Below are 23,723 nucleotides of genomic sequence, written 5' to 3'. Positions count from 1 at the left end.
GACTGACTGAGACAATGCCCCATGGCAGACACTGTGATTAGGATTTTTTGCCAGTGTCAGCAAACACAAAGCCTAGAAACTCAGCCTCCTTTTTTCCCCATTTCTTTAGGTGTGAAGAGAAAAACAGCTGATAATGAAATAACCTATTTTTTTTCAATGGCAGAAAAACTATCCCGAGTATGCTGAGAATACCTTAATCTACTTGCAGCCATGCAAATTCAATCAAGTCTATTTCCCCAACAAATTGAGACAAAGACAGAACAATTTAAAGATTTGTAAAGGAAAGGCTTTGTCTTCCTTATCATCAGCTACAGGGCTTACCTGAATTAACTTCTTTAACAATAAAAGAACCCCTTACAAAAGAAACACCCATCTGAACATGTGTTTTCTTCATCTTGATTCAAGTGGCAGCCTCTGGATTTTGTTAAATTGTTGATACCACATGTCTCCCTCACTGCAGTTCTGCTCACCACAGGAGCACCCACTCCATGATCAAGCCAGGCTCTTACTTTGATAAGCTGAATGGATTCAGATTCTGAATTAGTCCCTATGAAGTGTTTGCCACAATAACAGGCATTTGCAAAGCTTTTCTTTAGAGCCTGGGCAATTTTAAAAACATTCTTCTTAAACTGTGGGCATCAGAGCCTGACTGTGACCATGGCAGTCAAGAACCTCTCTCCTCCTCCTCAAGTTTCCTCCTATTTCTACAGCCAGGAACACACCTTATCCTATCATCATAGTGGGATCTCATAAAAGCCCCAACTCTTTTATGTTGTGCCTGACTCCTAGAGGGGAATCCTCTGTTTTGTAAGGCTTGTCTCTTGAAAGGCCACACCAAATATATTTGAGGGCAGTAGCTGACATAAACTATTACCTGACTGCAGATGAAAATTCACTAAGGCTTGCAATTATTTCTGTTCATGACACTTCATGAGTGCTAAGGCATCATGACATGTCAGAACTGAAGATTAGCCATTTATCAAAGTAGAGACATATTATTTGCTTTTTAATAAAAACCACAGAATATGTATCAGATGAGTTTAAAAGGTGAACATTGTGCATTATGCTGCACATGATGTGTTTTACAAACTACAAACCACAGCATGCAGCTCTAATTGCAGCTGAGGCAAGAGTCAAATGTGATGTAACTTCTCACATTATCCTTTCTTCCAGTTTCACATACCAGTATTTGTTAATTCTATTAAAGATAAGGTTTTGCTGCCCAAATGATGCAAGATGTGAAAACAGGTAGGGATTATTCTCTGTCCCTACCTAGAGATCTCTCTGTTGCCATCTGAACTAGAAAGTGAGGTTGCCTGAATAAAGCAGAAAGCCTTTGAAGGGCAGCCAGGGAGTTCAGTGCCATTTAGGGAAGCATTGCTCCTACCAGCAGGCAGCTCTCCCAGCCAGAGCCAGGCAAGCCCCAGAGCAACTTAACCCTTTCACACCAAAGGGTACTTTGGAGACAGCACAGCTCAAAGTGAACCCACGGTGAGGAGAAGATTTTGAATAAATTGCTACGGGGTTGACTTTTTTATGGTTTTAAAAAGAAACATTGAGACTTAGGAACAGCACTAATACAGGCCAGGACTGTTGGAAGGGATCTCTTGAGACAGTCAGGCAGGGTGAGCTGGAGCAGGTTGTCCAGATCTTCTTCAGCTGGGCTGTGAATATCTAAACTCCTCTGAGCAAGCTGTCCCAGTGCTGATGGTATTTTGCTGCACGGGATAAACATGGTACAGGCAGTTCTGATGCAGCTAGACCTCAGCTGCCTGGATTCTGTCTGCAATGTCCCTGTCTCCTAAGCACAGCAAATATAGATACAGATACTAATAATGGAAATAATTCATTAGATCTAGGAGTAATTCACCATAAAGACACAGATTTTAGTTGTCTTCCTTAGAGGAAGAATTTCTTGGTAGATGTTAGCATCACACTTGGACAGGATATTTTTCCTCCTTATGCTTTATAAACAACACCTAATTAATGTTTTAATAGTAGAATCCACTAGTAAGCTTGCCAATAATTCACATTTAAACAAAAAAAAATGCAACACTTTCACTGAATGTCTAAGGAATGTATGCACCTGAGGATTTAAAGTTTAGTCCTTGAACCCTGAAACCTGTGTGGACATGCCAAACCACTGTACTCGTGAGCCATCTCAACACATTCAGTTTACTCTTGGCCAAATGCTTAATAAATTGCTGTGTATAGGATTGGGATGTTCAAAAAACATGTATTGGGATATCCTGGAATGTAAATAAATGAGAGATTTTGTTGTTCTAGAAAACCTGGTTATAGGTATCCCTGAATTCACAGTACTGCAAATCAAAATGCTTTAGAAAATTAGGCTGATAATATTGACACTGCACTGGGAGATGCTGCTTTACCTTGCTCCCTTATCTTCCAGAGAAGCCCTGCATCCATGGATCTCTTTAACGAGTCAGGAATTCAGTAATCTTTGAGTAGTACCTTCAGAACATTCATATCTCATTGGGAAAGTCCAAAAGTAAACTCTGACTAGGATAAGAACAGTTTCAGTACAAATATTTTAGCAGTTATTGATGCTCTAAAACAAAAAGCCCTATCATCTTTTGCTGAAGTTTAGAAAAATATTGGATTTTACTTATTCCTTCTAAAGAAATTAGGTAGCTTGCTCTGTATTTTAAACCTCTTTGACAAAAATTCTTCCAAAGACATAAAACAATGTTTATTTTAAAAATCACCTGAGATGTTGATCACTAAGGGCAATTAAAAGACTGTTCTAAATTACAGGAAAACAAACCTTTGAGTTTGTTGAAACCTCACTTTCTTGGTTATGACCTCTGAATGACACTATATATATCTTTATTTTCTGTAAATCAATATTAAACAGTTAGACATTAAAAGCTACCCTTACGAAGATGTATTGAGCTGCTCAGAAGAAAAGGCTCTTCACACCCTGGAAAGGTATCCAAAATCCGATCCAGGTCCCATCCACTCACCTAAGTTGCTGTAGGTAGCACTGCAGGTGCTCAGATCAGGAGAGCTCGGAGCTGCTGCTTTCTCCTCGTCGCCCGGCGGGCCGCGCGCGGGTGAGACCGGGATGACGGAGGCGCTGCCCCCATTGTCCTGCTTCACAAACACGGCTCTGGGGACACGGGGGGACAACTCCTCCAGGGTCGGGTCATCAGGCACTTGACTGAAACAAACACAAGCACGTCACCTGGAGACCCAAGCTGGGCGCTAAGTGTCTGCAGGAAGGGGAATGAACTGGGAAAGAAGTGAGTTCTTTCACCCTCCTTTTCTAAGAACAATGATCTGCAGTTTTTATTTTCCTCAGTGAGAAGAAACAACTTGTGACTGAAATAGTAACATGGTAGTTACTATTATCATGATTATAATAATATATATAATACCTTTGATATAAAACCTATAATTAAATGTTTTGCAGCTTGACTGCCATCAACATCTGTACTCATAAATATGCAGGCATGATGCTGGGTAAAGTGAGTGGGGCTCAGGACAGCAGCAGAGTTTAGGATGCTTTTTGCCAGCGCAAACAATTGTGCCTCAAACAAATATGACAAGGTATAGCAAGGGTGATTAAGTCCCAATAAATGCATAAAACTTCAATGATATATTTTCATATCCTGGTAGGATTTTGGGAACTGACACTCTGGGAAACAGACCTCATTTAGGCCAATAATCTCTTTAACATATAAAATTCTCCACCACTAAAATCCATCTGCATTAGGCCAACTGCAAAAGGCACTGAAGACATTCCTCTGTGCCTGCTCTTAGTTATGAAGTTTTAATCACACTGTGATGACTTATAGCACAGAACTCTGAAAATTGTGCATTTACTTGGTTTCCATGGATATATTTATTGCAGCATAATTTAAAAATGATGCATTATATGCATGAAAAAATGTTGAGATTTAATAAAACCCCACAATCATACTGAAAATATAACAGCAATTATCAGTAATATGCCACAAAAACATGTCAGAGCAAAATTATTTCCATGCCTTTATGTTCTCTCACTTGTAGAAACAAATACTCCTTACAGGCCAAATCTCAGGAGCATATGTGCTGTTTGCTTGCTCTCATTACTACAGCCTGATCAAATACAACAGGAAGAATTTGAACTACTTGTGACTTCCATTAGGGACAGGAGGAAGACACTTCCATGAAAAAATGATCAGCATATCATGTATCTGTAGAGATACTTATTTTCTGTGATAAGGATTTCAAACTTCCACAAAGAGTTAACATAAATGATAGGTATTTGTCTATGGCAAAGCCAAAACCCTGAAAACCCTGGGACACAATCTTTTAGCAATCCCAAAGATTCCAACATGCCAATGCTCTGCATGACAAGCCCCAGGACGGTGCAGTGAGCACATGCTGTTTCTGCTCAGACTCATGAATTTTAACTGCAGGCTGACACAAACCAAACTCATTAGAACTTGTTAGTAAAAGGGAAAAAATGGCGTCAGTTCAAAAAGATGTAATCTTGAATCAGCGTACCATTTTTTGTTCAGTTTTAGTACCATGCATAGGAATGGTGTGAAGAACATTCCGTGTGCCATAAATATATCCACATTAAAGAGTTAACCTCAGTAATTTCAGAGTAAAGCAGACGTAAAATTAAAGCAGTATCAAGGCTCTCAGGATAATTTAACTGAAGGCTTGTAGTTGCTGTAAATAATACATACCTGCATTCCTCAACAGGAATGTTTTCTTTAAGAAGAAATAGGTTCTAATAGCTTCACAGTTCTGTCATTGCCACAAACCAGGAATTATCACATCTCAAAGTAACTTTTTAGTATCTCTTGGTGAGGTAAGAACATATTCATTCTCCAAACCAGACACATGCATGCACATACACTAAATCTAAGCTCAGAAGCATTTTGCCAAAGTAAACCAACAGCTAGAAAGGAAGAAAGAAAAAAAATACCAACTCACCCACTGTACTCACTCACACAATTCCCCATTAAAGGAAATTCTTTCAGGGCCTTCTTGAGTCTTTTAATCATGTCTTGAAACTCTGGCGAGCCATTGATTCCACAGTGTTCTGGTGTGCTACAAGTTGTGCAAGCTGTGAGCAAGAGGGCTGAACTCTGCACAGAGTGATACACCTACTGCACCTTAGTGTTTACCTTCGGGGGCTGGGCCCTGCCAGGGCCCCGGGCGGCCAGGCACAGCAGCCCTGCCTCCTTAACTCCTGCACTGCCTCCCTGCAGGGACAGGGCACGGCTGCAGCGCTGCTCTGGAAGGATGCCTGCGGCCTTACTCATGCCGGCTGCCCGGGAAAAGCACGCTCAGCTCTCACGGGGAGCTTTGGGAAGTAACACTAACCTATTGTTAAGAGTAAGAGAGTATCTCAAATCTGTATTCAGGGCCTCGAAAGAATACATTTTAAACCACAGCAATTAGAGGTCAGGTCATGAAATCCATGGGGAAATGCTTCCCAGTATCTTAATGCTGAGAACAGAGAGATCAAGCTTATGTACACAGTGCAAATGTCAACCTTCGGTGGTGCTGGCAGGACACAGGAGGAGTAAAAGGGGGAACCATCCTCGCTCAGGGAGCTAGCTCCAAGAACCACATCCCCAGCTGCTTCATGAACTAAACAGTTAAAATGACTGGGTTTTCGAGGAGAGGGGCAGCTGATAAACAGGCAGTTCTCTCAGATTAGAACCACTAAAACGTGATTTTGTGTAACTTTCTATCTGCTTACTGGTAACAAGTCATACTTAAAGCTATCTCCTTATTTGGGATATTTATAGATATTTTGCCAGGATGGATTCTTTGATGCCTTGCATAAGAGCACATATTTAGCATCTACCACAGTGGGTGCAGCCTCCTCTGTCCAAGTTTTTTTCTCTCCCCTTTTTTATTTCAAAAACAAACTTCATAGAAATTAATCATCTTAGAGAACTCTGCTCCTCGGGCACAAGTGGCTGAAGCTAAACAACTACTCAGTTACTGGAGGAAGCAGCCTCCTGCATGCAGAGAGTGTCTGTTTTCCTAAGAAGCTGAGATTATGTGGATCAAAAAAAGTTGCCATAAAAACGACTGTCCTTCAGACAACACCCCACTGAATTCAAATACTTGTCATTCACGTGTGCACAGGCTCAAAACTGTTTTAAAAGTGTTATTTTTCTGCAGGGACAAATGCCTCTCTTTCCTTCAGGCTCTCCTCCTCCACTGTTTTTGGAGGATAGCCAGAAGATGATGCAGGCTAACTTGCCTCGGTCTTTTGGGAACAGCAGGATCCAGAAAGCTGCCTGTGTGGTGTATTAATTTTGGTGAGGACACTGGAATCACAGCTCTTGTGTGACCTGTGTTCTCCTCTATTCAGAGCACGCCTGCTCAATTAGGGTGATTAATAAACAGCAATGAATACGAGGGAGATAAAGTGGAACCCTTATAAGAAGTGATTGTGAGAGTGTATTCCTGAAATAGGGTCAGATCCAGAGGTAAAGGCGAGGGAACACAGTTCTGTACAAGACAGCACATAAATCCCAGCGGCAGGAATTAGTGACAGAAACAGAGAAAAGCTGATGTGGCCTTGGGGCCAGCACAGATTCTGATCTCCTCCCCGAGCGGACATCAACACAGCAGCCTCAATGGCAGCTGTACAGCTGGAGATGACAAGGAAGAGGACTTCGTTCTGCACACACACAAACCCAACTGTGCAATTTGCAGCTATATTAGTTTCCAAGAGAGCACTTTGAGATGCCCCCAGGCCCTGCACTTTTAAGCTAATAAAGCAAACATAAAGCCTAAACTGACTGAATAATGCTTGAGGAAAAATGCAGAGGTTAAGGCTGGAGGGAGGTCAGAGGCCACCTTAGCCAAGAACTGCTCCTCAGAACACTGCCCACCCTAAAAAGCACTGCCCATCCTGCAAAGCACTGAGCAGAGACAAGCAGTGCCCAGGTTTCAGTCACAGGGCACTATGGATACACAAAACATTCCAGTGGCTCCTGCAGCTCAGGCCCTCCTCACCACCATCGATAGTCACTAAAGAGGAAAGTGAATCAAACTTCTCAAATGACAGCCTGAAACTACTAAGCCATGAAGTTCATTCCTAATTCTGATTATTGAGAAGCTGGCTTAGTACTGAAGCTTGAGAATGTGGTTTGTTTTATTTTTTTAGATCTTGTATAATGCGATGTTTGCACGGATAAAGGGAGTACACTTGATAATCCAGTAAAGACATCCTGCTAAGCTCTTTAGTGTCACTGAAACTTAATGGTAATGAGTTTCACAGATTAACTGTGCATTATAAAGAAGATATTTTTCTTTATCCATTTTAGGTTCTCAGTCTTTCCATTTTACAGAAGGTATTAGAGGAGTTAAGAACAATAATACATGATTTACCATTTCCTAATCTAAACTTATAAAATAATAAATGGTAAAGTCCCTTCTACTTGGATCTTTAACAGTTCTTGGTGCTTACAAGTTCTCACATAAAACGTTACCAAACTTATTGCTTAATGCATGTGCAGAATTTCCAACTCTGTTAGAACTGGAAAATGTTCTAGAGAAAAACCTCACAAGTTTTTAACTGATGAAATGGTAGCAGATAGCTAGTTAATACTTTTAAAAGTACTGCTAAGCACTGTTGAGTAAGGTAGATAAAGCTTGCTGACACCTAGACAAGAAAAGCCCTAACATGGATTTGACAAGAAGGAAGAGCTGATCCACCTTAAATTTTCAGGGAGAAATTCTCCCATTCCAGTAGACTTGCTCAAGCAAGGAATTTATTTTCATCTATAACATCCTTGAAAATGCTCATCAATTTACTTGGGCTGTACCTAAAAAGTTCTGGGTTCATGTGAGAAGCTCATCCTAAGAGTTATACCAGAAGCCCTCCAACCAGGAAGGACTGTGTTTTAAACAGAGCCCTACTGTGATTTCACAGATTTTCTTATCTTCCCAAGCAGTTTCTGAAGGAGCTGTGGAATCTGCAGGACTGGATCAGTGGTGACAGTGTGAAAGTGGAATGTGGCAGTGGTGGTTATTCCTGCCTGTCTCTGGATGAAATCCTGATCTTAATGGATGGCTACATTTTTGTAGAACAGTGATTCCCATTGTTTCCTCTGAGTGATCTGTCACAACACTCATATTCCTCTATACAGAGCTCAGATCTATCAGTTATGAGATAAAATCCTTTTGCAAAAATGAACACAATCTTAGGAATTAGATTGGGTGATCACAAATTTAGCTATGAAGAAATGCTTCCTTATCTGAACCAGAACAAAATCAATACACAGATCTCACTACCTGAAGGAAGTACTTCAGGAAAAACAGAATTTTATCTTCACTTCATCCAAGACTGGCCCAAAGATCCTATAAAGGAAAGTTATGGCTGGCTTGCAGCTGTGAAAGGAAACTCTTGAGTTTACCCTGTAACTGAAATGGAGATGGCTGTGCCCAGATCAGATTAGTTCAGCTCTGATGTGCTTTATGAAGACAGCCAAGGAAGCAGCAGGACTGTGCTGCACTTTGCTTTGAGGAAATGTCTCAATCTAACAAGTTGCTGCTGGGTATGAGCAGTGATGTCTCAATGAAGGAGAGGAGAGGCCTTTACCTTGTGAAACTCCAATAGGAACACTCTGATCCATAAGATAACAAAGCCTTTTAAGGATCTTTTTATTCAACCTGAGATGAGTGGATTGCAGCTGTGCTGTACCACCTTCATCAATTACAGTGACTCAGGCCAGAAATACCACGTGTTTATCTTTTGGTCCATTTTAGGTTTTGCACCTGAGAACAACTGCTGCTTCATGAACTAAAGGTGTTCTCTTCCTAATTAATGATAAAACTGACTTGACTGCTGATTTTTAACAAAAATGAATCTATCTAAAATTTTTTGGTAAATTCAGTATATCATTATTTGCTAGCTCCTTTTGAACCAGCATATGTGCATCCTGCCATCAAACAGAAACAATCACTGACCAAGTTCCTTTGTACAACAGAGAGATAATTTTCACCTTTCTGAAAAACTGATAGCTTTGCAAGTGCTGTTCAAAGGGAAAACTGACCTTTCTAGTGATAACTTGAAATACCTTCAGCTGTTTTGTAGTTCTGTGTTATCAATCTTTAGCAGCTTTGTAATCCATTGCAAAGTAAGGAAATACTGGATCTTCATTAAATTCACTTTCGAGACCCCCCAGTAATCTGACATTTTTAAAGCTTATCTTATTTTCCAGGTCATCAGTTTGTTTTTTCAGAAAGCTTGCTGTTCTTGGCATTCTGAGTTAGGGAAGTGTCCTGTTCACTGATTGCTATCTTCAGGTCATCCATTCTCCTCTAAGCCTCTACAGGCTTAACTGAACCTTCTAAACATCTTTTTCATGCACATATTTTAGCCTGAATTACAGCTAACCTTGTACTAATACCTGGAGGGTTAGCACAAAACAAGCAAAGCTTCTCATGGGTTATACCTCCTGCTTGAGCAAAAATGGCATTTAGAAATCCTGATTCTCACCTACCAGGATATTAAAAACAAAAGCCAAACCCCTTAAACAACAATAAAACCCTTCAATTATGTGGCATTATAAGGTTTCACTTGGTCTCATTAACAACATTAAAAACCTAATTAACCCTAAATAACTCAAGGCACCAAGAATATAAGAACTGAAGCATAAAGCTACCCACTGCCCAGTGCTCCCACAACTCAGCACCTCAGTGTATTTTCTTTGAAATTTGTAGGAACCAGGGAACAATATTGTCAGAAAGAAGAAATTCTAATTCTAACACGTGGAAAATTCCAGTTTTCACTGGGGAAAATTCTGAGATATTGTTTTAACGAACATCCTTGTGACTTGAAGAAAACTAAAGAGTAAACATGCTTTTTGGAATAAGTGAATGAGAGATCGGTGACCCACTGCCTTCAAAGGGAAGGGCAGAAGGAGCACAGGACACATCTCAACAGCACCATCTCCAGGGCAGTGCACGGATCCCTGACTGCTGCTCCTGCTCCTCCTGCCCCATCCCCTGGCACATCTGCCAGCTGAGGTGGCTGAGCAGTGACTGCCAAGCTCCTTCTCACTGGATCTCTGCCCTGGTTCAGCAGAGCACAGGACCTGTCCTGCCAGCACAGGAGCAGGGCACCGAGAGCTGGGAGCAAGGGAGTCTCCTGATGGCACCGGGACCAAAATCAACCTCACCTTCTCTAGCTTGCCCCACAGACAGGAGAAAGAAACCAGGTTCCTGTAAAGGAACAAACTCCTGCAATTCTTTAACTTGCCCTCTAAAGGCAGCTACTTCTCACCAATTCATTTAGGGCAAATCTAGAGACTGCACTGTTCTAGCACTTTTTTTTGTATGGAGGAAGAAAACCAAGTTATTTTGCTTCAGGACAAGTGGCAGTCAGTAAGCTCTATGCTCACACAGATTTCTATTAGGTTAAAACTTTTTTAGCTAAAAACCACTGCAGTTTTCTTGTACAGAATATGGAGAAAGAAAACAAAAAAAACCACTCATAATATGTTTCCTAGGACTCACACTTCACAAAATTTTTGATTTCCTCCCATTAGGTTGTTGTTATAATGAAATAAATAATTCAAGTTTGAGGCTACTTTGGAATTGGTTTGTATAATAACATTGGAAGACAAATTCTAACACATCCACAGCTGTGGTCCAGTACTCAGGGAATTCTACTCTGCCCACATGACTGACTGCAACTGATGTGACCAGCTCTTGCTGGATCTAATACTGTCAGGGCACAAAGCACAGTCACTGCTAAAGGCCTTGCAAGACAGACACAATGCTATTTTGTAGATACCCTAATTCTGTTTCTACCTTTTTACAAGGTTTATTTTAGGATCTGCAGTGTGGTTAATTAGCATCTGTTGAATTCTTGGGCATGTGAGGTAAAGTTAGTACAACACCTTCTGTGAGTTGCAGATAGTTTCATTTCTATTATACTTCTCAATAGTTGCCTTGCATTTCTGCTGACAAACTCTCAAGTTTCCCATAACACAGAAACACTTTCTAAGTAGAAATTCAAGAGAATGGATCTGATTCAAGAGAATGGATCTGATCCAATGGAACATGACTATTGTGACATATTAGTGAGCCTGCAAGACAAACTCTAAATATCAGGTACTGCTTCTAGTAAATGTTTTACATATTTTCTGGTATTTAACATAACAGGAAGATTTTAAAATACGCTCTAAGTTAGCTAAAATAAACATACATTGAAAAAATTGCATTAATGTAATAAAACTCCTTAGTCTCTCCCTTTTCAGCAGCACATACAGGACAGCTCAATACAGAGAAAGTGACTAAAACAGCTGAGTGGTACCTGGGGATTTTCTTGAGAGCCTGAGGTGGTGAGGAATGGCTGGCTAGGTTTTGTTCTGAGCTCTCTGGAGGCTTTTCCTGTGTTTCCCCCTTGTCCTTGGCCAGTGCCTCTGCAATGGCAGACTCCAGCCCAGGCTGGTGCGGGAGCTCAGCCCTCGGCTCGGCCTGTGCCGGGTCACACCTGTACATGAACACGATCGACGGCTTCTCGCTGGAGTCCGACTTGGCCTCGCTGAACCAGTGGTGCCGCTGCACCGGAGGCGGGGGGAGCATGTGTATAACAGTTCCATCCAGACCCACCAGCTTCCCTTTCTCCCTGTCTTTCTCTCTCTCCTCCTCATCGTCAGCTTTCCTGCGGCGGAAGAAGCTCTTGAACGATATCCAGCGTTTGGGTTTCGCATCGGGACGCCGCCCCTCCGAGTGCAGGATGGACTCGGCTTCTGTCGACCTGGTGGGGCTGTTGGGTTTGGCCCAGTTGCTGAAATGCCTTTGCAGCAAGTTACTGGCATGGTAGGGAGAGGAGGTGGAGCGTGGAGGGGGGAATGGTGGGGCCTGCTCTGCCTGGGGACTCGTGGCGCTCGGGGTGGCTCGCGCTGGCTTTGGAGAGGGAGTGGCAGCTGGCTGTGAAAGTGGATCTTTCTGCATTTTAATGGCAGTGCTTTCTACCTTGGAGGATTCCACTTCAGGCTGCGATGTAAACAGAGATTTGGGTCGTACCAGGGTGTTTTTAGTAGCGTCTCCCTCAGGGGGTAAGGAATACAGTTCTTCTGCACTGCAGGACTTGGGAGCAGACTGAGGTGTTTCTGGAGGAGACTGTGGAGGCTGGATAGAAGCCACAATCTGTGAGAGCACCGTGCTCGCGTTCTCTCTGCCACCACTGCTGCCGACAGAACCATCCGGGGTCACATCTGCTTTCGCTGCAGGCTCTTGCGCTGCCTTTTGAACTCTGGAGGGGGAGCTGTGGTCAGCACTGTGACTTCTCTGTGGGGATATCTGGCTTTTACTGAGGCAGCTGTTGAACTCCTGGACCTTCTGAGCCACAGAGCCCAGCCTGCACTCAGAGCTACTGGCCACCCCCTTTGCTTGGGGCAACTCAGTGGATTTGCTGCCTATGGCTTCGGTGGCTTTACTTTCAGTTTCTATTTCTTCATAGGTATGGCTTATCACACTTGTAGTTTTATCTTTGACAGACAGCTCCCCAGTGGTCCCTAGAAAACTTTTATAGATTGCCAAGTTATCATATGCATTTGGATTGATTACAATAGGAACTTTAATAGCATTTTTGGAACTCCTAGCATAAGTGGGCTCATCATGAATTATAATAGGGAAAGGTGGCATGCCAGCATTGTTGTAACTGTTGAATTTTATCTCAGACAAATTGGGAGACTTAACTGGGATAGTTTTTGAAGAAATGTTTGTAGCTGTAGGTGAAGTAGGAGCTGACTTGTGGCTTGTCTTCCTGGGAGGAACGGAAGGTCCTGAGCTGTTTCCAATCAGTTCCACCTTAGGTATCTTCTGCCTTGGACTAGTGCTAGAAGTCCACACTTCCTGGTATCTGATTGCGCTGGATTTTTTCAGATTAGCGTGTACACGTACAGGTGATGCCGCAGAGGATGCAATAGGTGTGCCTGGGGTTACTGGTGAGCTTGGGTTAGATGATGCCTTTTTGGTTTCTGAGGTTTCAGTCTGGTTCTCTTTACATTCACTGGTCATGGCAGCTGATACATCCACTACGGTGTATGGCTTGCACACTGGCTGTTCCATGTTCACCACCCTGTAAGGTTTAGCTTGCTCCTCCACAGGCACCAAATTAATAGTCACGGCTTGACCAGCAACATCTGAAGAGCTTTTATTCTCCTGCGTATCAGTCTGCACAGCAATTTTGCCATCCTTCTCCTCCAGGCGAAGTGCAAGGACTGCCTTGTGAGTTTCCTGACTTTTCAGAGCATTTCTGGGTGCTTTTGGCACATCCTTCACTTGTTGATTGTCACAAAGACTTTCATATTCTGGTTCAATCACTTTGAGGTCCTGAGGAGTGCTAGGAGATAACCCTCCATTACAGAGCTTCTGGGAAGAACTGCTGGTTGTCCCAGAACGAGACTCTTCTGTCAAAGAAGAATCAGGAGATGTAGAATCAGAAGATACCATGCTCTGCATGCTCTCTTGCCCATAAAGAATCATGGTCTCTTCCCCATACCCATTTAAAATTTCATCATAACTGTCATCATAATCCACGGCACAGATCCGCTGGAGAGACTTGTTCCGAAGGGGCACAGTATTCCATTTTTTGTCAACACAGAATGGAACAGGAGACAGGGTGTTAGCTCTGAAATTAGCAAAGCGAGGTTGGCCCCTCATGCGGATTTCCATTGCTAACAACTCTTCATCACTTTCATCCCAGCTCTCGTGCTCTTCCTGCATGCTGCCAAAAAACGTGTCATCCTCACTCTCGTCTCCACTAGACAACTCTGGATAACAGAAACGTCCACCTTCATTACTTATGACTTCAGTGCTTCCACTCAGAATAACATGCTTACTCTGTGAGTCCTTCATTCCACCCACCATGCAGCTCGGAGGGATCTTCCTGTCTAACGATCTTTTATAACAATTATTTATCCTTCCTAAGAAGGTTTCTCTTGAGTTTGTTTCATTTCCAGTGAGCTGAGGTGTGGTATCCAAACCCGCAATCTCCTTCAGAACTTCTGTCAGCCCGTTATTATTGTTATTTGGTATCTTCCCCACGCCCTCGCTGCTGCCGAAAGGCCTAGGAACATGGCTGTAACCTTCGATCTCCTCCTCATTGTTGTTGTTCAGTGGTTTTTTGCTCAGGACCGCCTTGTTGCGGTTCCACCCCACGGGCAGGGGTTTGTTCTCGCACTGCTCCAGCGTGGCCAGCTCCCCACAGAGCCCATCTGCCACCATCATGGTGGGCTTCACCGCTATCGTCGGCTTCTTGGCCACGGGCGGGCGGAAGCTGCCGCTGCTCCTCCCGCGCTGGCCGCTGCTCTGGTTCGCATTGGCTTTCAGGTTTGCATGCGAGAGCGGCTTCTTTTCTGACACCGGGGGTAACTGGTGCAAGCTCTTGGGCTTGAAGCAGTTCTTACATTCACCGGGTTTCCAGACGTGCTCAGTGAAAGTGTTGCAAGCAGACATTTTCCCAGAGCTCTGTGCCTGAAGCCCTGCTGCTCAGCGCATGGCAGGAGTCTCATCCATGGGGCTCCACTCTGTTCACCCAGCACCGACCCTTCCTGGAGCAGTGATCATGCTGCAAGAACACGAGACACAGAAAGGATGAGAATGGGGAAAAATCTGCTTGATCATTATGTTTTTCACACTAGGGATAACGTGGAAGGAGCAAGTAGCCTTTTGCTGACGTCTTAATTTATAAAACTACATAACTGAAATGCAAAACCAAATTGCAACTATCATTCTTCTCATACATAAAGAATTAAAACTTTGGCAGCTATGTCCTATGTCCTACTTGAAGCAGAGGGAGGGAAAAATGGCAATGACTGAGAATTTAGACTAACTCTGTTGACTACTTCAGGACCATTGACCTTTAATTTTGTCAAATAAAACAAATGCAGGAAGAGGATATAAACCCAAAGATTACCACACATTACGCTTTCACCATAACTACTCAAACATGAGATAGAAAAGCAAGAGTATGTTTACTCTCCTAAATGCAATTGAGATAATTTGTTCTAGCTTTGAATGTGAACAAGCTCAGCTTAAGTGAGAAAATGTGTTCAAGCAATCCCAAACTCTGCCATTTTAGCACTTTTTCTCATCAGAGTCAAGTGATAACTGGAGAGGTATTTTGGCTGAACAGATAGGCTGTTCTGATGTCCTGGAAAAGTCAGATAACAATACAGCGAAATCTTTCTAGAAAGTCACCGTTTTTAATCTTTTTGTTTACCACAATGGCAATAAACCATTGTGATATCCTCAAAACAAAGCTAAGGATTTTTAGTCCCTTATTTGTTTCATATGTAGCTTTTCTACCTAACCCCTCCAGAAATAACAACTGAAGAAGAACTGCAAATCTCTTTCAAAGTGAATCTTTTTATTTCCTGAAACAATCAGCCTTAAGTAAAAATCAAACACGAATCTGCTGTGCTTTATAGTCACCAGAGTATCCAGGATTTGAGAGTTTCATGAATTAATGCCTGAAGATTTTAAGCCTTCTGAGCCAAATCCGCAAGTCTGTTCTCTTCGTCACTGTTGCATAACTCAAATTATCGGAGACATTTCACTGAGGGGAAAGGATATCTACATCCACTGCTACTTCTGTAAACACAGGCACTGGAAATCAATAATGTTCTATTCTTACAGGCCTTGGGGTGCAAATATCCTTGCTGCTCACCCAGGAACACCGAGAGGGCAGCGCTGACCCCCTGCAGGTCCAGCTGCAGCTCCCCACAGAGCTGGGAGCTCAGAGCAGGGTGGCTGTGCTGGAATTCTCAAGGCACCACTGGCTTTCATCAGCGTGGCAAACAACAGGATCATTAGGAGAGCTGACACCAGGAGGGGTTTGTCAGTCTCCTCACGTCCTGCTCTGTGTTTTGGCAAGGGCTGTCCTGTGCTGGCAAACCAACAGAGCAATCCCAATCCAACAGCAGATGGGGCTGAAGCCTAACTCTATTAGTGCCTGCAGACACAGCCGTGCTACCAGAGCTATCACATTTCATATGCTGACTAAATATGTTTCCAGACAAAGCTTTCTGCCAAAAAGCCGCTGCCAAAAGCTTTCTCTGTATGACCTAAGAGACAGAAACTCTGCCAGACTGAGATCTGCCCGAACTTTTAGACTTTATCTTACATATAGAGTAAAATGCCTTTGTATGTTTCGCGATCTCTCTCAAGTTTTGTTGCATCAACACCTTGCAAGGCTATATACTGTAAGCAGAAAAATTACATTAAGAAATAGTTCTCCTAAAACCAGAGAGAGAGCATGTACAAGAATTTTATACTCGGGCTAACTCCCTTTTTTCATGTATTTAACAAACAGAAGGAGTAAAGTTACACTAATGGGAATCTAAACTAAATGCTTTCTTGAAAAATATATTTCTCCATCATATAAAAGCTTTGAACAACCAATTTAAACAAAAGGGTTAGTGCTTGTGTGTGGGTTTTAAGATTTACCCATGTGATCTTATTTCTCTGAAATTGCATAAGCTGCACTTGCTCTAGAATCCCATCACAAGGCAGGCTGCTTTATGGTGTTCCAGACATTTCCTGCCAGGAACAGGGGGTCCTGAGGAAGCTCTGCAGTGCCCACGTGCCTGGGGCTACATCCTGATGTGATGACACCACTGCCTGTGTCACAACACACCGTCACTCTCCTTTGCCCTGTCACTGACTCTTCCTCTAAGCCAGGGAAGGGTTACACTCAACCTGATAATGGGATCTACAGGAAATCCAGCAGAACCACAGTTCTCCAGAGAGAGTAACAACTACAGCTCTGTGCTTCATCCCAGACCACCCCTCTGTGTGCCAGCAGGGCTGCCTGCAGCAGTTCACCTCAGCAAGCACACACCCGGTGATTGTGGAAATGCAGATGTGGAACCTGGACACAGTATATACAAGCCATGAGTAGGTATTTCAGCTCTTTTGGTCTCCAACAGCCAATAGAACTGGTTTGAACACAGCCCTGACCCCCAGGATGATTTGTGACACTCTGGAACAGAAGAGCCACTGACTCCCTGGGTCTGTGAACCCCAGCTGGGTTTGCAACTGGCTCGGGCACAGCAGGACGAGCAGTTCCTGTCACAGGCCCTGACACTGCCTGCAGCTGCACCACAGAGGAAACAGCCACCTTCCAACTAGAGGAAATGATCTTAAGAAAACAACCAAAACAATTCCAACACTGTGCTACTTTTGTACTTTGAAATCAGAAGCACTCCTACGCTATTTCAGATTAAATCCACAGTGACCTTTATATGCTGAAGCAAGCATTTGCATTCTAAAAAAAAGTCAGTTTCTTCCTTTCTGGACAACTAAAAGCAATCTTTCTGCTGCTTTCCTCTCCTTTAAAAAGGATTACTTTTTCAACTACAGATTCTCTATAATGTGTGGTAATTATGGCGAGAGTAATTAGGAGTGATAAGAGAAATGAAATCTTTCAGTAGGCTGTTGCTTCCATGGCTGCCACCAGCTGCAGCTTGGCAGGGGGCAGCAGAGGCCATCGAAGGGATGAAAATGCACACAAAGACAAGAAAAAAATCACCCTGACATTGTTCCTTGCTGGATTCCTACACTATCTCCAAAAGAAAGCAGGGCAAGAAGAGACCCAGGCAGTCACACCTCACTCAGATCTCTCCAGCTGTAGGTGACCAGGTGTCTTTTATTCCCTACCTTCCCTGCTTCCACTGATGCTCCATGTGCCTGCTAAGGAACAGGAATGTGCTCCCTGCAGAGCTCCTGGCTCTTCTGAAATGAGCAGTTCAGATGACAAAACTTATATGAAGATGCTCAATCCACGCAAAATCAAGGCAATGACAAGATGTTACTTACAAAACATCATCAGACTTGTAAGGAAAGTATTAATAGCAAATATGTGACATCAACAGTCTGCATTTCATCCCTGTATCTCAAAGCCTTTTATGTAAGTTGGTAAACAGAACTGTTCACAATTTATACAGGGAACCACTGCAGTGCAGTGACGTTAAGGAACTAAAATTCACCCAGTGAGTCAGTGTCAGGAGCAAGTACAGACAGACAACTTCTGCTCCCAACAGCAGATCGTGACACTTCATTCACTAAATGGTTGAGTCAGCACAGATAATTTATCAGCCTTAAAGGCCAAATCATTCTTTGTGTTCATGAGACTAATGCTCCTCATTCCAGCAGGTACACAGCTGTGCACAGGAGGGCTCAGCCTGGCCCTGTTGAGTTGGTATCAGGCAGTCAGGAAGGCAAAAGCATATTTCAGCTTTCAGGTCACAGGGAGAAGATGACAGATTTGGAGTTGCAGTGCAAAGATGAAGCAGGGATCAGCTGAGATACCCTGTGTCAGGAAGCTTGCACAGCAATGCAGAAATGTCTCTGTGGAGCTTTTATTTGTTGACATCATCTTTGCTGAGTGCATGAAGATAGTAATAAACATGCATTTCAGGCATTTTGCCTTTGTTCTAGGTAATTTCAGGCTGGCAGGTCTCCTTTGGATGCATGCTGGCTGAATCACAATGAAGGCCTTCTCCAGTAATACTTTATACTAAAATAATCCAATTAAAAAGAACTTAATTGGTGTGCAACATTCCCTACAATTTCAACATTTTAAAAATGAATAGTCTCGGTAAGTACCAGATGGTGACACGCACTAATTAATCAGGCCTGCTCAATGAACGAGCATATGAAAATGAATGCACCTATTAGACATGTGTTTGCAATGCTGGGTGCTGCAAAAACCTCCCCACTGAAAGGCTGGGACTTTCCTGAGTTAGGACCAGCACCCTCTGGTCTCCTCTGGGATCACCACATCCTGGCACAGGTTTCCTTTGGTTTGTCCTCCTCCAGGGAAAATCCACTTACCTTTAGTGCTGCTGGCCCTGACAAAGGGGCTGCAATTTTTATGCTGCAGAATAAACTGCATTGATCAGCCTTCTTCGGCACCAGTCCAGTCAGGGCTGCTGCACAACCACAAACCTCTCCCCACTGCCAGGCCTGTCCTCAGACTGAAAAAATCAGCAGTGGGAATTCAACCTGGGCTTCCTATATGGGAGTGCCCAAAGGCCACAAAACCACCACGGCTTTGTGGTTTGTCTGAACCACTTAAAGGCATCTGGACAGTCACCGAGCATCATAAACAACAGTGCAAGTCTCACACAGCAGGGAAAAAGGGATGGCTATTCTTTGCCAGGATTTGATTTCTGTTTCTTTTAAATTTTAATGCAATCATAAACATTTTAAGAGACTGTTTTAAAACGGACACTTGTGCAGGTCCTGCCTGGGGGGCAGTAGGCTGTGGGAATGCTCCCAGGGAGTTCCACCACTCCCTTCACTCAGGGTGTGCCAGGAAAACCCATGGAACCAAAGAATTCAAGAGGCACTATGGGCTGGCACAACTTTATTCCCAAAGTGAAGGATATTTGCTAAATATCAGCTCATTGCAGTACCAAGCCAGAGCTCTGACTCTGGCAGAGAGCACAGATGGACATTTCCATAAATGCTGGCCATTACCACTTTTGTCAAAAAAGAAGTTTTATCTTGCTGCAGATAGCTTTTTTTCCCCCCGTTTTAATGTTTCACACTGTATTTTCTCTCCTTCAAAAAGAACTCAGATGACATAAGTATTTCGTAATACTAAGTAAGTGAAGGAAAACCTTAAACATGGGGTTTTTTTTCCCTCCCTAAAACTTGCAGGGGTAAAACATGATAGAAATAACCAACGAACTGGAGAAAAAACCTGCCCAGGGCTAGACAATCTGTGATGCTTCAGAAGAAAACAGGCATTTCTTTGCAATTTACCTAACCCAAAGAGATAATGCCACAGAGCAAGGAAAAGGCAAGGAATATCCTTGGGATCTGCCCAGGTACTCTGGATGGATTGTGCATCACCAGACTGGGAACACACAGAGCTGCAATAAGGCCAAGCTCTGCCCTTTGGTGCTGAGGCCCAACGGACCAGCCAAGGCAGGTGTTTGAATAGGGACTCCTTATGAGTCCCAATAATAAGGATTCTTGACATTCTTAACTGGAGATTTTTTTCCTTTTGGAAAAAGAAATCATCATTTAGCATTAATAAAATTTTAAATGTATTTGGTCCATTTAGACATACATAAATTCTTATAATGATCATTCAGACAAGGCAGCACAGTATATTCTTTAGGAATACTTTTTTATTTACATGGAAAATTGATTTTTATTTCCTACTTTAAAAAAAGTGAGGTAAGCCAAATTATAAATTGTTTGCTTTCTGAAAATGGCTGTACAACATTCTAAGATTTAGCAGCAAATTATGGGTAGACATATCAGCTGACAGTAAAAAAGCACAATAATTATAATTTCAAAAAAGTATTCTCAATTCTAGTGCATTCAGTTTCTCCCTACTTTATTTAAGGAAAACTATGAGAATTAAGCCCTCCACAGCATTTTAAAAGAGCACCTGTATGACTGTATCTTGACCAATCTAATTATCTTTGATTTACCCTTCCTGGGCTCACTTGAAATTCTGCCCTTTGATCTTTTTTCTTTTTGTTTAAGCACATGCAAACACTTGTGCAGAAGAATGAACTTTACCAAACCTCTCCAGAGTCTGCTCACAACAAACAAAAAAGCAATACCTGACAAACATTATAGTGCTTTTATAGTCAGAGACCTGGGAACAGTTGTGGTTATCCTTCTGCTGAACAAAGCTTGAGAAGGAAAACAGGGTGGATCACCCCTGGATTGTGGAGTCCAGCAATTCTGCGACTTCTGTTTGCTTCAACCTCTCTCCCTTGCACTCCTGCAGGCCCTGGCTCCAAAGATCTGAGTGCTGAACACCTGAGGCAGCAAAACCCTCAAGTGCCAGCCCCCAAAAACCCCCTAAATCCCCATTTCACTTTAGCAAATAACTTGTGGATAGCAAGATAGAAAACAGCATTGGAAAGGATGGGGAAGAAGTGACTACACAGGAACCAAAGACAGGGAAGTGTCAGGGCAGGTAACTCAGGAGGGAGGGGCTGGCTCACAGCCAGGGCAGGATCAGCTACAACACCGAGGCTGCAGCACTGTAGGGATCCTCCAGTGGTCCCAGTCCCTCCTGGGAACCTTAGGAGTCATTAAATAAAGACTTGGAAGGATTAAGTTTAAAAATAAACCACCATGAGCCATTATAAAAAAAATGAGGTATTAAAAATAACTGATAAATTACAGCAACAGCACAGCAGGGCTGGACTGTGCAGAGCCAAGAACTGTGGAGAAATTCAGGAACCAGGTGGCTGAGCTGTGCAAAATTACAGTCCCTTATCAGAACCAGGCATCACTAGAGCACATGGTGAAGGGACCTGCTCTTTATCATCACTGCTGGGAAGGAAACTTGCTCTTCCTACCAAACCACAAACCAATGGTAAAAGAGAAATGGCACAATTTTATTTTAAGCTTTTAAGAAGTTCTCTCCAATTCCTAATAGCAGGGCATGCAAATGGTGTCACAGCAAAGGCCAGGCAACCAGCAGATTACATGCTTTCTGTGTGAGAAAATCAATGACATGATTTACTGAGTATTGCACTCAGTTCTATTTATGACATCGCAGGAAGAAATGCTGCATAAAAGAGCCACAAAAAATATTTTAATATGGAAAGCTTTTCATCCCTTCAGTGAAACAAAAAGATTAGGATAGTTTAGTTCAGAATTGAGACAAATAAAATAATGTAATAGTATATTAAATGATCCGTCACATAAAGAAGACAGACTGGGTGTTCCCATTTAGTGTCTATCTCAAAAAAAAAAAAAAAAAAAAAAAAAAAAAAAAAAAAAAGAAATAGCAATAAACCCAATGCAGCATATTTACATGTCCAAAAAGAAAATTATTCCACATGAAACACTTCCTGAAAGAAGCTGGCACTGAGATCAAGGGGTCAGTGGATTCAGAGGAACAAGCAGACATTCATATACGGGATGAGCCAGGACAGTTGTACCAGGTGGGGTGAACCCAAAGCTCTCAATTTCAGAGCTTGAAAGCACCATGAACCTTTTCAATGGAGAAGAGGATTTGCTCATTACCAGATTGCTCCCATGCTGGCCACTGGAGAAGTCTGGGCAGGGTGAAGGGCAGGCACTGCTGGGGCTGGGCCTGACTGCTCCTCCTCTTACCAGATCCTGTTTTTTCAGTGGTTTCAGCTTGACACAGCAAAAGAACCCCATGGAGCAAGAACACTGAGATCCCATCATCTCCAAAACTACCCCATGGAACAGGAACACTGAGATCCCATCATCTCCAAAATTACCCCATGGAGCAGGAACACTGAGATCCCATCATCTCCAAAATAACCCCATGGAGCAGGAACACTGAGATCCCATCATCTCCCACTGGTAAGGTCAGGCCTTTCTCTCCTCCTCCCACACTTTGTCACCCTCGTCCCAGACCTGTAACTCCATCCTGGGCCATCCCTTGTCTCCATTTGTACCTTTTGTGACTTCATGTTTGACCGTGGGCAGTGGGGGCCCCAGGCTGTCAGGTGCCTGGGCCAAGGGACTGTGTCACACGCCCAGGTCCTGCAGGGGTCTGGACAAACCCACAGCCATGCCCAGGTCAGGCACTGGGAATTAGCCAGGTAAGGAAGCCATGTGGAAAGAGATTACTAAAGATTAGTACTGTTTGAAGCTTGGCACACTACAGGCTAGAAAAATCAGGGTAAGGTTACTATGATTGAAGAGTGATTTTTCTTCAAAAATAACCTAATCAATTTAACTTTTGAAGACACATTACTATTTTATGGTGGAAAATATAAATAAAAATAAGCCCTATACTGCTATCTCATTCACTATGTGGTAGAGCAATGCCTGGAAAGGGCCTGAATCTTTGTAAAAACTCCTCCAGTTTCCCATTCCACAGCAACCATCTCCTCCCCCTGCCATCTGCTTGGTGCACTCATTTTGCCTCATTCCTCACATCTATGATCAAACACAGACATTCTAATTTGAGGGCCTCTTTGATAATCTTGAGAAACTAGCTACAGGTAATTTTTTGACCATCAAAGCTGGTTCCAGCAGCTTACTCTCACTCAGGGTACTCTTCTAATTAGGGTGTCATTTATTCATCCCAACAAGCTACCTCACCAAGCAAGATGAATGCAAGAAATTTTAATCTGCAGTCATAAGCCAGAGTAATGAAATGAGTGATGAGCTCCAAGTCAAAAGGTTAAAGATATTAATGTTTACTAGTGTTGAAGTTTTCAACAGATAATTTCTTTGCTTATTCTACTTATGCTTTGCCTAAAATCCATCCCCATAAAATGGCAAGCCACCACTGATAAGAATGTTATTAGGGATAAAAAGCACTAGCATAGATGAAATTCAGAAAAGGAATGAGGAGGTACTGGCTTTGGATGCTTTTAGCATACATAATAAGAATTGACTTTTTCCTTATTCTGATGATTAAGTGTTGTGCCTGCCAGCCCACAACACCCCTGTGTTCCAGGCACATCGTGGGTCTCTGTGTGCAGCCCTTTCCCTCCGAGGGGACAGAAAAGGACTAACAGCCAAACCCAGGGCATCTCACAGTCAGACATCAGCTTTTTAGCCTACCAAAAGAGACAAGATGTAGGGCAGGAAAAAAACCCCAACAAAACCCCAGTAATTTATTTTAGTTCCCAAAATCTGATTCCATACTTTAAAATAATCCACACATAGAAAACTATGCAGTGAAGGCATCATTAAATACAATCAAGGACAGAATGAGAAAGGAAAGGCAACAGAAATCCTGTGTTAGT

At 42.9% G+C, this 23,723-nt stretch overlaps 1 protein-coding gene across 4 annotated transcripts in view; it reads right to left on the bottom strand.

The window, feature by feature from the left end:
- PEAK1 (pseudopodium enriched atypical kinase 1) overlaps nt 1–23,723 on the bottom strand; it is a 109,503-nt gene that overhangs the window by 21,005 nt on the left and 64,775 nt on the right. For 3 of the 4 annotated variants that reach the window (XM_041489683.1, XM_041489681.1, XM_041489682.1), the window contains 3 exons: nt 11,309–14,572; nt 4,951–5,067; nt 2,985–3,181 (listed from right to left, as the gene is read on the bottom strand). In XM_041489683.1, the coding sequence (XP_041345617.1) occupies nt 2,985–3,181; nt 4,951–5,067; nt 11,309–14,460 (3,466 nt within the window). In that variant the 5' untranslated portion in view covers nt 14,461–14,572. The remainder of the gene's footprint in view (nt 1–2,984; nt 3,182–4,950; nt 5,068–11,308; nt 14,573–23,723) is intronic. The other variant, XM_041489684.1, reaches the window with a different exon arrangement.

Source organism: Pyrgilauda ruficollis, unplaced genomic scaffold, assembly GCF_017590135.1.
Source record: "Pyrgilauda ruficollis isolate IOZ18807 unplaced genomic scaffold, ASM1759013v1 scaffold96, whole genome shotgun sequence".
In the NCBI taxonomy this organism is placed as follows: Eukaryota; Metazoa; Chordata; class Aves; order Passeriformes; family Passeridae; genus Pyrgilauda; species Pyrgilauda ruficollis.
The sequence above is the reverse complement of the archived record's forward strand: the minus strand, read 5'-3'. Positions and strand labels throughout refer to the sequence as shown.